This window comes from Mytilus galloprovincialis, chromosome 2 (assembly GCF_965363235.1).
Source record: "Mytilus galloprovincialis chromosome 2, xbMytGall1.hap1.1, whole genome shotgun sequence".
Lineage (NCBI taxonomy): Eukaryota > Metazoa > Mollusca > Bivalvia > Mytilida > Mytilidae > Mytilus > Mytilus galloprovincialis.
The window spans coordinates 105,547,106-105,558,235 of NC_134839.1; the positions used below are offsets into that span (position 1 = coordinate 105,547,106).

At 31.4% G+C, this 11,130-nt stretch overlaps 1 protein-coding gene across 2 annotated transcripts in view; it reads left to right on the forward strand.

Annotated features, from left to right (window-relative positions):
• The window catches only part of LOC143065248 (solute carrier family 28 member 3-like), a 28,599-nt gene extending 18,490 nt beyond the window's left edge, over positions 1-10,109 (forward strand). For both annotated transcript variants that reach the window (XM_076238700.1, XM_076238701.1), the window contains exons 8-13: positions 3,402-3,527; positions 4,208-4,338; positions 5,304-5,472; positions 8,443-8,619; positions 8,825-9,005; positions 9,699-10,109. In XM_076238700.1, coding sequence (XP_076094815.1) covers positions 3,402-3,527; positions 4,208-4,338; positions 5,304-5,472; positions 8,443-8,619; positions 8,825-9,005; positions 9,699-9,865 — 951 coding nt within the window. In that variant the 3' untranslated portion in view covers positions 9,866-10,109. The remainder of the gene's footprint in view (positions 1-3,401; positions 3,528-4,207; positions 4,339-5,303; positions 5,473-8,442; positions 8,620-8,824; positions 9,006-9,698) is intronic.
• The last annotated feature ends 1,021 nt before the right edge of the window (positions 10,110-11,130 follow it).

Below are 11,130 nucleotides of genomic sequence, written 5' to 3' on the forward strand. Positions count from 1 at the left end.
CTCCATTAGAAATTTGAATTGATATCAGTTTTGGAAAAAGGGAAACGGGGATGTGAAAAAAAAGGGGGGGGGTTGAATTTTTCTCATTTCAGATTTCATAAATAAAAAGAAAATTTCTTCAAACATTTTTTTGAGAGGATTAATATTCAACAGCATAGTGAATTGCTCAAAGGCAAAAAAAAACTTTTAAGTTCATTAGACCACATTCATTCTGTGTCAGAAACCTATGCTGTGTCAACTATTTAATTTTAGATTTAAAAAGTTTGAAGAAGAAATCTTTAATTGATTTGTAAAATCTTGACATTTGTTTTGTGTAAAAAAAAAACATGTAATGTCAAATATTTGATCACAATCCAAATTCAGAGCTGTATCACGCTTGAATGTTTTGTCCATACTTGCCCCAACTGTTCAGGGTTCGACCTCTGCGGTCGTATAAAGCTGCGCCCTGCGGAGCACCTGGTTATAAGTTGTGAGAAAATAAAAAAACTGGAAGAACATTTAAAACGGCACATAAATAAAAATGTACAATTGCTCGTCAGTGAATAAACTAAATAAAACAGCTAGCACATATTTAAGATGGAAAAACATCTGAGGTTGATATAATGTGATTATAACATGCCTGAATATTCAATATTGTGTTGATAAAAAACCCAATACATAAAGGAGCTTAGTGGTTGCTTGAGAGGTGACATTTTAATCTGATTAATTGCTGTTGATTTTACAGCTGATAATTTTTATTTCTATAATCCTTTTGTGTATACTAATTTAACAAAATGATTGTGTGCAGTGATTTTAAATTCTAAATAAACTGTCTAAGACGGAATTTTTCGCACATGTTTTGGTTTTTGTTTAACAAGGTGATTAATTACTGTAATCTATTTAGTTAAAGATCTTTCTTAAAAACTGAACAACACTTATATATGATTCTGACATTTTAAGCTCACCTGGCCCGAAGGGCCAAGTGAGCTTTTCTCGTCACTTGGCATCCGTCGTCTGTTGTCCCTTGTCGTTAACTTTTACAAAAATCTTCTCCTCTGAAACTACTGGGCCAAATTAAACCAAACTTGGCCACAATCATCATTAGGGTATCTAGTTAAAAAAAAATTGTCCGATGACCCGGCCAACCAACCAAGATGGCCGGCATGGCTAAAAATAGAACATAGGGGTAAAATGCAGTTTTTGACTTATAACTCAAAAACCAAAGCATTTAGAGCAAATCTGACATGGGGGTAAAATTGTTTATCAGGTCAAGATCTATCTTCCCTGAAATTTTCAGATGAATCGGACAACCCGTATTTGGGTTGCTGCCCCTGAATTGGTAATTTTAAGGAAATTTTGCTGTTTTTTGGTTATCTTGAATATTATTATAGATAGAGATAAACTGTAAACAGCAATTATGTTTAGCAAAGTAAGATTTACAAATAAGTCAACATGACTGAAATGGTCAGTTGACCCCTTTAGGAGTTATTGCCCTTTATAGTCAATTTTTATCCATTTTTTGTAAATCTTAGTAATCTTTTACAAAAATCTTCTCCTCTTAAACTACACGGCTAAATTAATCCAATCTTGGCCACAATCATCTTTGGGGTATGTAGTTTATAAAATGTGTCTGGTGACCCCCACATCCAACCAAGATGGCCGCCGCGGCTAAAAATAGAACATAGGGGTAAAATGCAGTTTTTGGCTTAAAATCAAAGCATTTAGAGCAAATCTGACGGAGTTTAATTGTTTATCAGGTCAAGATCTATCTGCCCTGAAATTTTCAGATGGATCCGACAACCGTTTGTTGGGTTGCTGCCCCTAAATTGGTGATTTTAAGGAAATTTTGCCGTTTTTTGTTATCATCTTGAATATTATTATAGATAGAGATAAACTGTAAACAGCAATAATGTACAGCAAAGTAAGACCTAAAAATAAGTCAGCATGACCAAAATGGTCAATTGACCCCCTGAAGAGTTATTGTCCTTTATAGTCAATTTTTCACAATTTTCATAAAATTTGTAAATTTTTACTAACATTTTCCACTGAAACTACTTGGCCAAGATCATTATAGATAGAGATAATTGTAAGCAGCAAGAATGTTCAGTAAAGTAAGATGTACAAACACTTCACCATCGCCAAAACACAATTTTGTTATGAATCCATCTGCTTCCTTTGTTTAATATTCACATATACCAAGGTGAGCAACACAGGCTCTTTGGAGCCTCTAGTTTTAAAAATTATAAGACTATTTAGAAAAAATTCTGTAGGTCAAATAAATAATAAATAAAACTTCAGAATAACTTACATACTTCATATATTAAAAAAGTATGTGATATCAATATTTGAAAAAATAAATATAATTTCACAATTTATATTATTTAACATAAATTCTGATCATTGACACCTTAAAAGTACATGTAATTGAAATGTAATTCAAAATTAATTGAGCATTACATACTTTTTTCATTGTAATTAATTAAATTACCATTGCATGTAATTAAAAAAATGCTCAATTACACATTACATAAAATGCATTACACTTAATTACCATTACATTTTCAATTACCCCATCCATGTCATATAACCAATTCTAAGTTCTTTGACTACAGTTATTCTGTGTCAGAAACCATTTATGTGACAAATGTTTGATTACAATCCAAATTCAGACCTGTATCTAGTGCCAATAATGTGTCCATTTTTTCTCACAACTGGGTAGGGATAGACCTCTGCTGTCGTATTCAGATGCGCTCAGCTAAACAACTTACTTTGGTCATGCTTGAAGATATTGATTTAATCATTGGTATTTAGTTTTTATCATGATAAGTTACAGATGAAGTTTAACTTCTGTTCTGTTCTGATTATTTGGTGCAGAGTTATGGTCCTTGGACCTTGAAAATTCGCTCAACTAATCAGTTTTCCCACACCTATTTTCGTCATGCTTGACTATATTGACTGGATATTTGTTATATAGTTTACACCATGACAAGTTATAGATCAAGTTAGAATTTTGTTCCATTATAAATGATTTTTAACCAATAAGTTAATTATGATTACCAAGCTAAAATAATATTTATATCTGATGCAACACAATTGAATAATAAGGATAGAACAAAACTCAAACAATTTGAAAGACTTTTACATGGGTCATTGAAATACAAACACTTCACTGTCAACTTGATTGAATACTTTGCTGTCATTTAAATGACCTGCTATCATGACAATTTATGGTCTCACATACAGATACACTCACATTTAAAAGTTACAAATCTTTATTACCCAATCAAACCTTTACTTCATATTTAATAATTGATATTTAAGAATGATAATCCTTTAACGGATTTAACCCATTGGGATATGCAGGGTATGACTATTCTTACATTAAGAAGGGAATACTATGATACTTTCATCTTTAATTTCAGACAGAGGCTCCAATCCTGATTGGTCCATTTCTAGGGTTGATGACGAAGTCAGAACTTAATGCTGTTATGACAGGAGGATTTGCTACCATAGCTGGTGGTGTTTTAGCTGCTTATATTTCTTTTGGGGTAAGTCAAACTGGTTGGGGTCTATAAAATATCTGCTATCAAGAGGGAACTATTAGTGTTATGATATCCCTGATATAGTCATCCTCCTATTAATAATGGAAAAGAATCCAAAATTAATTTATAACTGATAAAAACTTACTAAACTGTATAAGTAAAATGTTAAAGATAGTCTTTTCTTTATCTAATTTTAAATGACAAATCATTAGAAGTTATTTTTTCCCAGTAAACAAATGAGTACATTTTACAGAATATTTTTTTTTTTTTTTTCAGTAAATAAAATTCAATATTCTAAAGAACAAACATCTATAGTTTAGCCTTTTTTATTACACTTTTGATTTGATCTGTTACAAATATTTAGGGTAATAATATAGGGTTATTGCATGAATATTGGGGAATATTGTCCCGAGTAGAATTTTATATTGCACGAGCTTGCGTGTGCAATATATGTTCTACGAGGGACAATATTGCCCAATATTCATGCAATAACCCTTTTATTGTATAGCAATATAATATTTGAAAGTGAAAATTGGTTTAAACTAAGATTTTGTCGTTGATGACGTCATGAATTTTGAAGATTTATTGCACTAGTGCAATATTGGAATTTATTGCACGCTAACTTTTGGTTACTTTCTGTGGGAAATATTATATTGCTATACAATAATATTGTTTATTGTTTATAGGTACCAGCAGAACATTTATTGTGTGCGTCTGTGATGAATGCTCCCTGTGCCTTGGCAGTATCTAAACTTCTGTATCCTGAGACAGAGGAGAGCAAGCTTAAAACTACAGCTGATTTACAACAAGAGGAAAAGTAAAAATTATATGATATAAAAACAAAAAAGATGAACTTAATATCAGTTTTTAAATTGTGCTTGATGACATATAACCGCTATCAAACATTACTGCCTTTTATGTTGAAAAAATAGATTTATAATCTGAAAAAGGACAAGTATCCACAAAATTTTCAAAGAATAATGCATTACCAAATTTGATTAATAGCTTAAAGTAGTTGCTACCTCAGTTATTTTTATACATAGACAAACATTTCTTTTAAAAAATCATGGAAAAACAAAGTTTAGAACATCATAATTTCTTGGAATTTTCTAAATTTAGCAACAAATGGAATTGTTTGATTACCAATTACCATCAAACATGGCTTGATTATTTATACCCTCTCTCTCTAGGAATGAACCCTATACAGCATTCACCTTGTCAAACAAATATTTCTGTCACACTTTAAAAATGGTACTACTTTTACAGCTGCGCTTACCTTGATAATAGTGTTTTTACTAAGAATGTAACAATTCTGAGAGTGTTAAATACAAAGAAATGCCTTACTATCTTCTTACTTTCCTGAGGTCAACAATTATTGAAATGGTTTTATGGACATTGTGGTTCTCTTTCATAATAGGTTTGATGTCAGCTCCATAATTATTACTGTGGACTATTTTTTTAACAGCAAATCACTATTAACTTTTGAAGAAATTAAATTGACAGCCAAATAAAAAACGAAGTGAAAATAGGCAATCAAAAATTTGGGCTTTTCATTTTAAAGCTACAAAGCAGTTCTTTTATAACGTATTATGTGTTCTGTCAATTAAGGAGGACATTATGATTAAGAAGTAGTGCTTCATATTTTGGTTCTCCTTGTCCTGGCCAAAACATTTTTATTTTTTTGACAGTTAGTAGTTATATTATCATAAAATGTCTTCAGTATTTTAATATAAAACATAATATTTTCGATTTCAATTGATATTATTTTTTCTGATTTTTCAGAAAAGAAAGAAATATTTTAGAGGCAGCAGCAGCTGGAGCCTCAGCATCCATTAAACTAGTGGCCAACATTGCAGCCAATCTTATAGCCTTTATAGCCATGTTAGAGTTTGTTAATGCTGTCTTATCATGGTTTGGTAGCTTTGTTGGAGTTCCAACACTTTCATTTCAGGTAAAATTGTTTAAACCTACTAATAATTTTAGGCTATGTATATTACAAACACTGAATTCATGTTAAAGAATAAACATAGGAGTGACCCCCAGAGTTCGGCAACACAATTTTGCAAAGGACCTACACAAATTTGTTATTTTGCAATTGAAGTAATAGTGAGGACCAGCAGATTATCTTCAAGGACAACCAATGAAAAATCAGATTTTGAGAACTCTTTGAGTAATACAAAAAAGAACCAAGTCAAAAATACAACTCTGTTATCATATGAAGAAGACAAATAACTATCACAAAATGTTTTACAGAAAAATATTGATGAGCAACACTAGTTTAATGAATAGCTTACAATATTTGTGCTACCTTTGTATATATATACAATATGTAACAATCCTAGAGATATTTTGTTTTAGCTCATCTTTGCTTAAATGACATTTGAGCTTTTGTCATCACTTGACATCTGTCATTGTTGTCCTGGATCCATCTTCGTAAACTATTTTATTAAATATTCATCTCAGAAACTACTGGGCTAAATGATCCTTAGAGAATCAGGTTCAAAACTTGTATTTGAGGATTTGAATCATCAGTAAACATGACTGCTGTTGCTAAAAACAGATCATAGAGGTTAAATGCAGTTTTGGACTTTTTCTCTTATACTAAAGTAGTTAGGGAAAATCTGATGCAGGTCTAGATTTTTTCAGGAAAAACCAGCTACCTATTTTAAAATAATTGCCCCTGAAAAGTAAATATTTTAGAAATTTTTTGGCCTATAACTAAAATCTTGAACGATGCTTAACTGGAGAAGTTAAAAAAGATATTCAGCAAGTCAACCCTGTCTTCTATTCAGAATTGTCAAATTTTTGAATATATATTTGAAAGCTTTTGTTTATTATCTTGAAAACTAAACTATAAGGTAGAGAGAAATTTTGAACATTTTAACCCGAAATTGCACATTTTTAACTGGTGCATGATTCTGGCTCTTGTTAGCCTCTTGCCATTCATGAAGTATGTTGCATGAAAGTGTTCAACACATCAAACCAGCACATTACTAGTTATTGCTTGCAGAATGTCACAATATAATTCTGTCCAGTAAGATTAACTGAAGATAAAATCCAGCATCTTAATAGAATCATAACTTTTAATATGAGGCAGGCATTACCTGTGAATGGGGACGAAGTTTGTTTAAATTATTTTTTTTGTATTTTAAATATTTGTTAAAAAAAAGATACGGAAATACCGTAACATTTCCGATTTTGGTTCTGTTGTTAGGGATTTTACTTGTGATGTTATTTAAGTTATGACGTCATGTTCAATGTAAACAAAGAAACGCAATGCATCAGGTAGGCCTAATGTTTATTCATACCAAAGACAAAGAATGATTAAAAATGAAATATTGGTATTGTTGTCGAGCCTGCAACTTTTGTTGCAGAAAGCTCGACATAGGGATAGTGATCCGGCGGCGGCGGCGGCGGTGTTAGCTCACTTCTTAAAAGCTTTATATTTCAGAAGGTGGAAGACCTGGATGCTTCATACTTTGTATATAGATGCTTCATGTTACGAAGTTTCCGTCAGTCACATGTCCAATGTCCTTGACCTCATTTTTATGGTTCAGTGACCACTTGAAAAAAAAGTTCAAATTTTTTATAATGTTGAATTCTCTCTTATTATAAGTAATAGGATAACTATATTTGGTATGTGCGTACCTTGCAAGGTCCTCATGTCTGTCAGACAGTTTTCACTTGACCTCGACCTCATTTCATGGATCAGTGATCAAGGTTAAGTTTTGGTGGTCAAGTCCATATCTCAGATACTATAAGCAATAGGGCTAGTATATTCGGTGTATGGAAGGACTGTAAGGTGTACATGTCCAACTGGCAGGTGTCATCTGACCTTGACCTCATTTTCATGGTTCAGTGGTTATAGTTAAATTTTTGTGTTTTGGTCTGTTTTTCTCATACTATATGCAATAGGTCTACTATATTTGTTGTATGGAATGATGGTAAGGTGTACATGTCTAGCGGGCAAATGTCATGTGACCTTGACCTCATTTTTATGGTTCAGTGGTCAAAGTTAAGTTTTTGAGTTTTGGGCTTTTTATCTAATACTATATGCCATAGGTCAACTATATTTGGTGTATGGATATATTTTATGATCTTTATGTCAGTTGCTTTATTTGACCGTGACCTCATTTTCACAGTTCATTGCATAGTGTGAAGTTTTTGTGTTTTGGTCTATTTTTCTTAAACTATAAGTAATGGGTCAACTATATATGTTGTATAGAAGCATTGTAAGCTGTACATGTCTGCCTGGCATGTTTCATCTGACCTTGACCTCATTTTCAAGGTTTATTGGTCTTTGTTTAGTTATCTTGGTTAATGTTAAGTTTATGTGACAGTTGTAATAAAGCTTAGCTATATACCTAGGACTATCAACATAATATCAATGATTAGTATAGAAGGCGAGACATTTCAGCGTGTGCACTCTTGTGTTCCTTGAGTTCCTATATTTTACTAGACTAATCAAAGTCTCACGACAACAAGACCGGAAGAAGGAAGTAGAGTTATGTGTTCTGCGCAGATCCGGAAATTAAAAAACATGACAAAAAAAAAATTGAACGATTTTGAGTTCATTAGTACAATGAAAAATTCGGGAAATTTTCCCGATTTTTTTTTTTTATTGAATTTTCTACTGTAATAGGGGACTTCGTCCCCATATTAAGCAATGTTTAAGACAAAAGTTTTGAAACTCCAAACTGTCTGAACAGTATGAGATGTATGAATACAAGAGGCATTTAGTATGTGACATTTTGACCAAGTGTAATAACACACATTATTAATGAAAAACAAAAATTCAGAGAGCTGCATGGACAGTGTCTTAAATTAAATCAAGCTTGAATTGCCTGGTAATCCTATGTATTGATTCAATTAGCCTATTTGATGAGATTAGACTGGTCATTACATGTGTTGTTTATTGTAGGTAATCTGCTCCTATGTATTGATGCCACTAGCCTATTTGATGGGAGTAGACTGGAAGGATGCGGGTCTGGTCGGAGAACTGATAGGAATGAAGACATTTCTTAATGAATTCCTGGCCTATAAAGAGTTAGCTGGCTACATGTCCAACAGAATGGACTGCTCTGGGCCTCACTTATCTGTAAGTTTACTTGTCTGTTAACAAAACTTAGTTCAATAAGGCCATCACTTTGTGTTTGTGGTTTGTACACTTTTTCAATTATTTATAATGTACAACTAAACACCAATGATAGTGGCCAGCATTAATGTAAATCAACCTAATGTTTTGGGAAAAAAAACAATTTCATTAAAATCATGTTACCATTTTCCTTTTTCTTTTTGTTTAGGTAAGGTCAGAGACTATTGCTACATACGCCTTGTGTGGATTTGCCAATTTTAGTTCCCTAGGAATGCAGCTTGGAGCTCTGGGTCCAATGGCCCCTTCAAGGAAAGGAGATTTAGCTCAGATTGTAATGAGATCTTTACTAGGAGGAATTATAGCCTGTCTCATAACAGCTTCTGTAGCAGGTGAGGGATTTATTGTTTAACATCTGAGGGCAGAAGTTAACAGATAAATATCAGATGATATATCAATTTGTTTATATAAAAAGAATGCAGTTTAGATATTAGCTAAACTTAAGTTGGACATCCTTAGAGTAATGTGTTAAGGATAATGTACATTTGAGTTTTATTTTCTTCGTTAAAATTTGTAGAAAAATAAATCATTTTATGATACCATTTCAACTCAATTTTTGGAACATCATAAGAAAGGCATTTTGATTATCTAAAATTATTCCAAATATAAAGGAAGCTTATCTTCATAGATGCAAAAACTGTGAAAAATGTATTGTAAAATATCGATGAAAACTTGCATGAGTTTTTTGAAGATGTGCTCATGCTAACAAAGGTTAATATATCAGAATAAAAGGACTTCAGTTGTTGAGTTTACAACATCTCAGTGCTTGTCTCTTGATATCTCATATCATTTAACTTTACTGGATCTTTTTAAAGTTTTAACCAGATATAAGTTAACTTTCTATTTAGAGAAATTTTTACATTCTTCACTCCAGAATAAAAGGCATTTAACTGTGTTTTAGGACCACTTTGAGGTTCTGCAGTGTTTAATAGTTATGAAACTTAAGTGATCAAAACAAAGTGGTTAGGAATCGTGCACTCATGAATAAACTTTTTATTTTCAATTATTTTACTTTTTTTTTTCAGGACTTTTGGTGAATGACGATCCATCAATGGTATACTGTACCTTCATGTCTAACTCTTCAGCCATCCTGAATTCTACAGTGACTGGTGTTAGCTATAACATCACAACCATCCTGAATTCTACAGTGACTGGTGGTAGCTTCATGTATAATGTCTCAGCAGCTTTATGATGACAGTTTATTTTAGTCTGTACATATTTTTAATGATTTATTTTTTTTAGTCTATGACTGTGTCTTATTCTCTATATACAACTGTAAGATTGCTTTTTTATTTCTTTATTTACATTAACTATATGTTGAAAAATACTTCATATATTCTGACACACTATTTATAAGGTAAGCAGCACAACATTAGCTAGTAGTTTTGAATGTTACCTTTATAGTTGACAGAAAACTATGAAAAAAAGCAAGTTATTTTGCTGGCCAAGAAAACAGCATCACCGGTGACCAAATGAATGCATGTACAATGCATAATAATACACTCCAAATTTATTATTTGCTAACACTTCCATTTTTATTAGCATTTGTTATAGAGTTAGTATTAACATGTATATCATCTATTTTTTTAAGGAATTTGGTAATGTTTCCCCATTTTACAGGGATAATTTTAATGTGGTTTATGATCATACTTCTCATTTATGTGTTCATAGTATTTTTCTTGATATACCTGTATTTTGTTTGCAGTGTTTTTTATTTTATTTATAATGTCTTTAAGACAGTTTATTTTTTTGTCTCAATATTTATAACAATATTATTAAATGAAATGTATACTTGTGAAAATTCAACATTACCTTAAAGCCTGACACTATTGGGCAGTATTAATTTTAAGGATGATTTATAAAAGTTATGTAGAATTCAAAGATTCACTTTATTTGTTGAATAAATCTCATGGACGGAGGTAAAGAATAACTGATGGTTTTATAGGACTGAGTTATGCTCTAAAACTGGAAAGACTTATTTTGATTAAAATGACCATTGATATACCCTGATACATGAAAGAAGGTAACTTTAACTGATGGTGTTAGGGTCATATCTTTCCTGAAGGTTACCAATGAAACTTGGTGCCTCAAATTAACATCACAGTAAAAGAATAAAGCATATTATTTCAATATTTTGATGATTTAATTTTTGCCAAAAACAATATCTCTTTATGTTTCTAAATGGTAGTTAAAAGCAGTGAGTCTTTTGCTTTATTTGTTCAACCTGATTATTTTCCACAAATTTTCCAATATATTCTGTTTTACATATCTGTTTGTAAGAAATGTAGCATTAACTTATTTTGTCTTCAACAAACATTATCTATAAATATCATATCACTAGAAATCACTGGTTTGCCAAAAAATGATTTGCAAGTAAACGTTATATATATAAATCATTTAGATGATGTTAACTTTTTAATAATTATTTAAAATTATATTTTGACGAATTTAAATTGC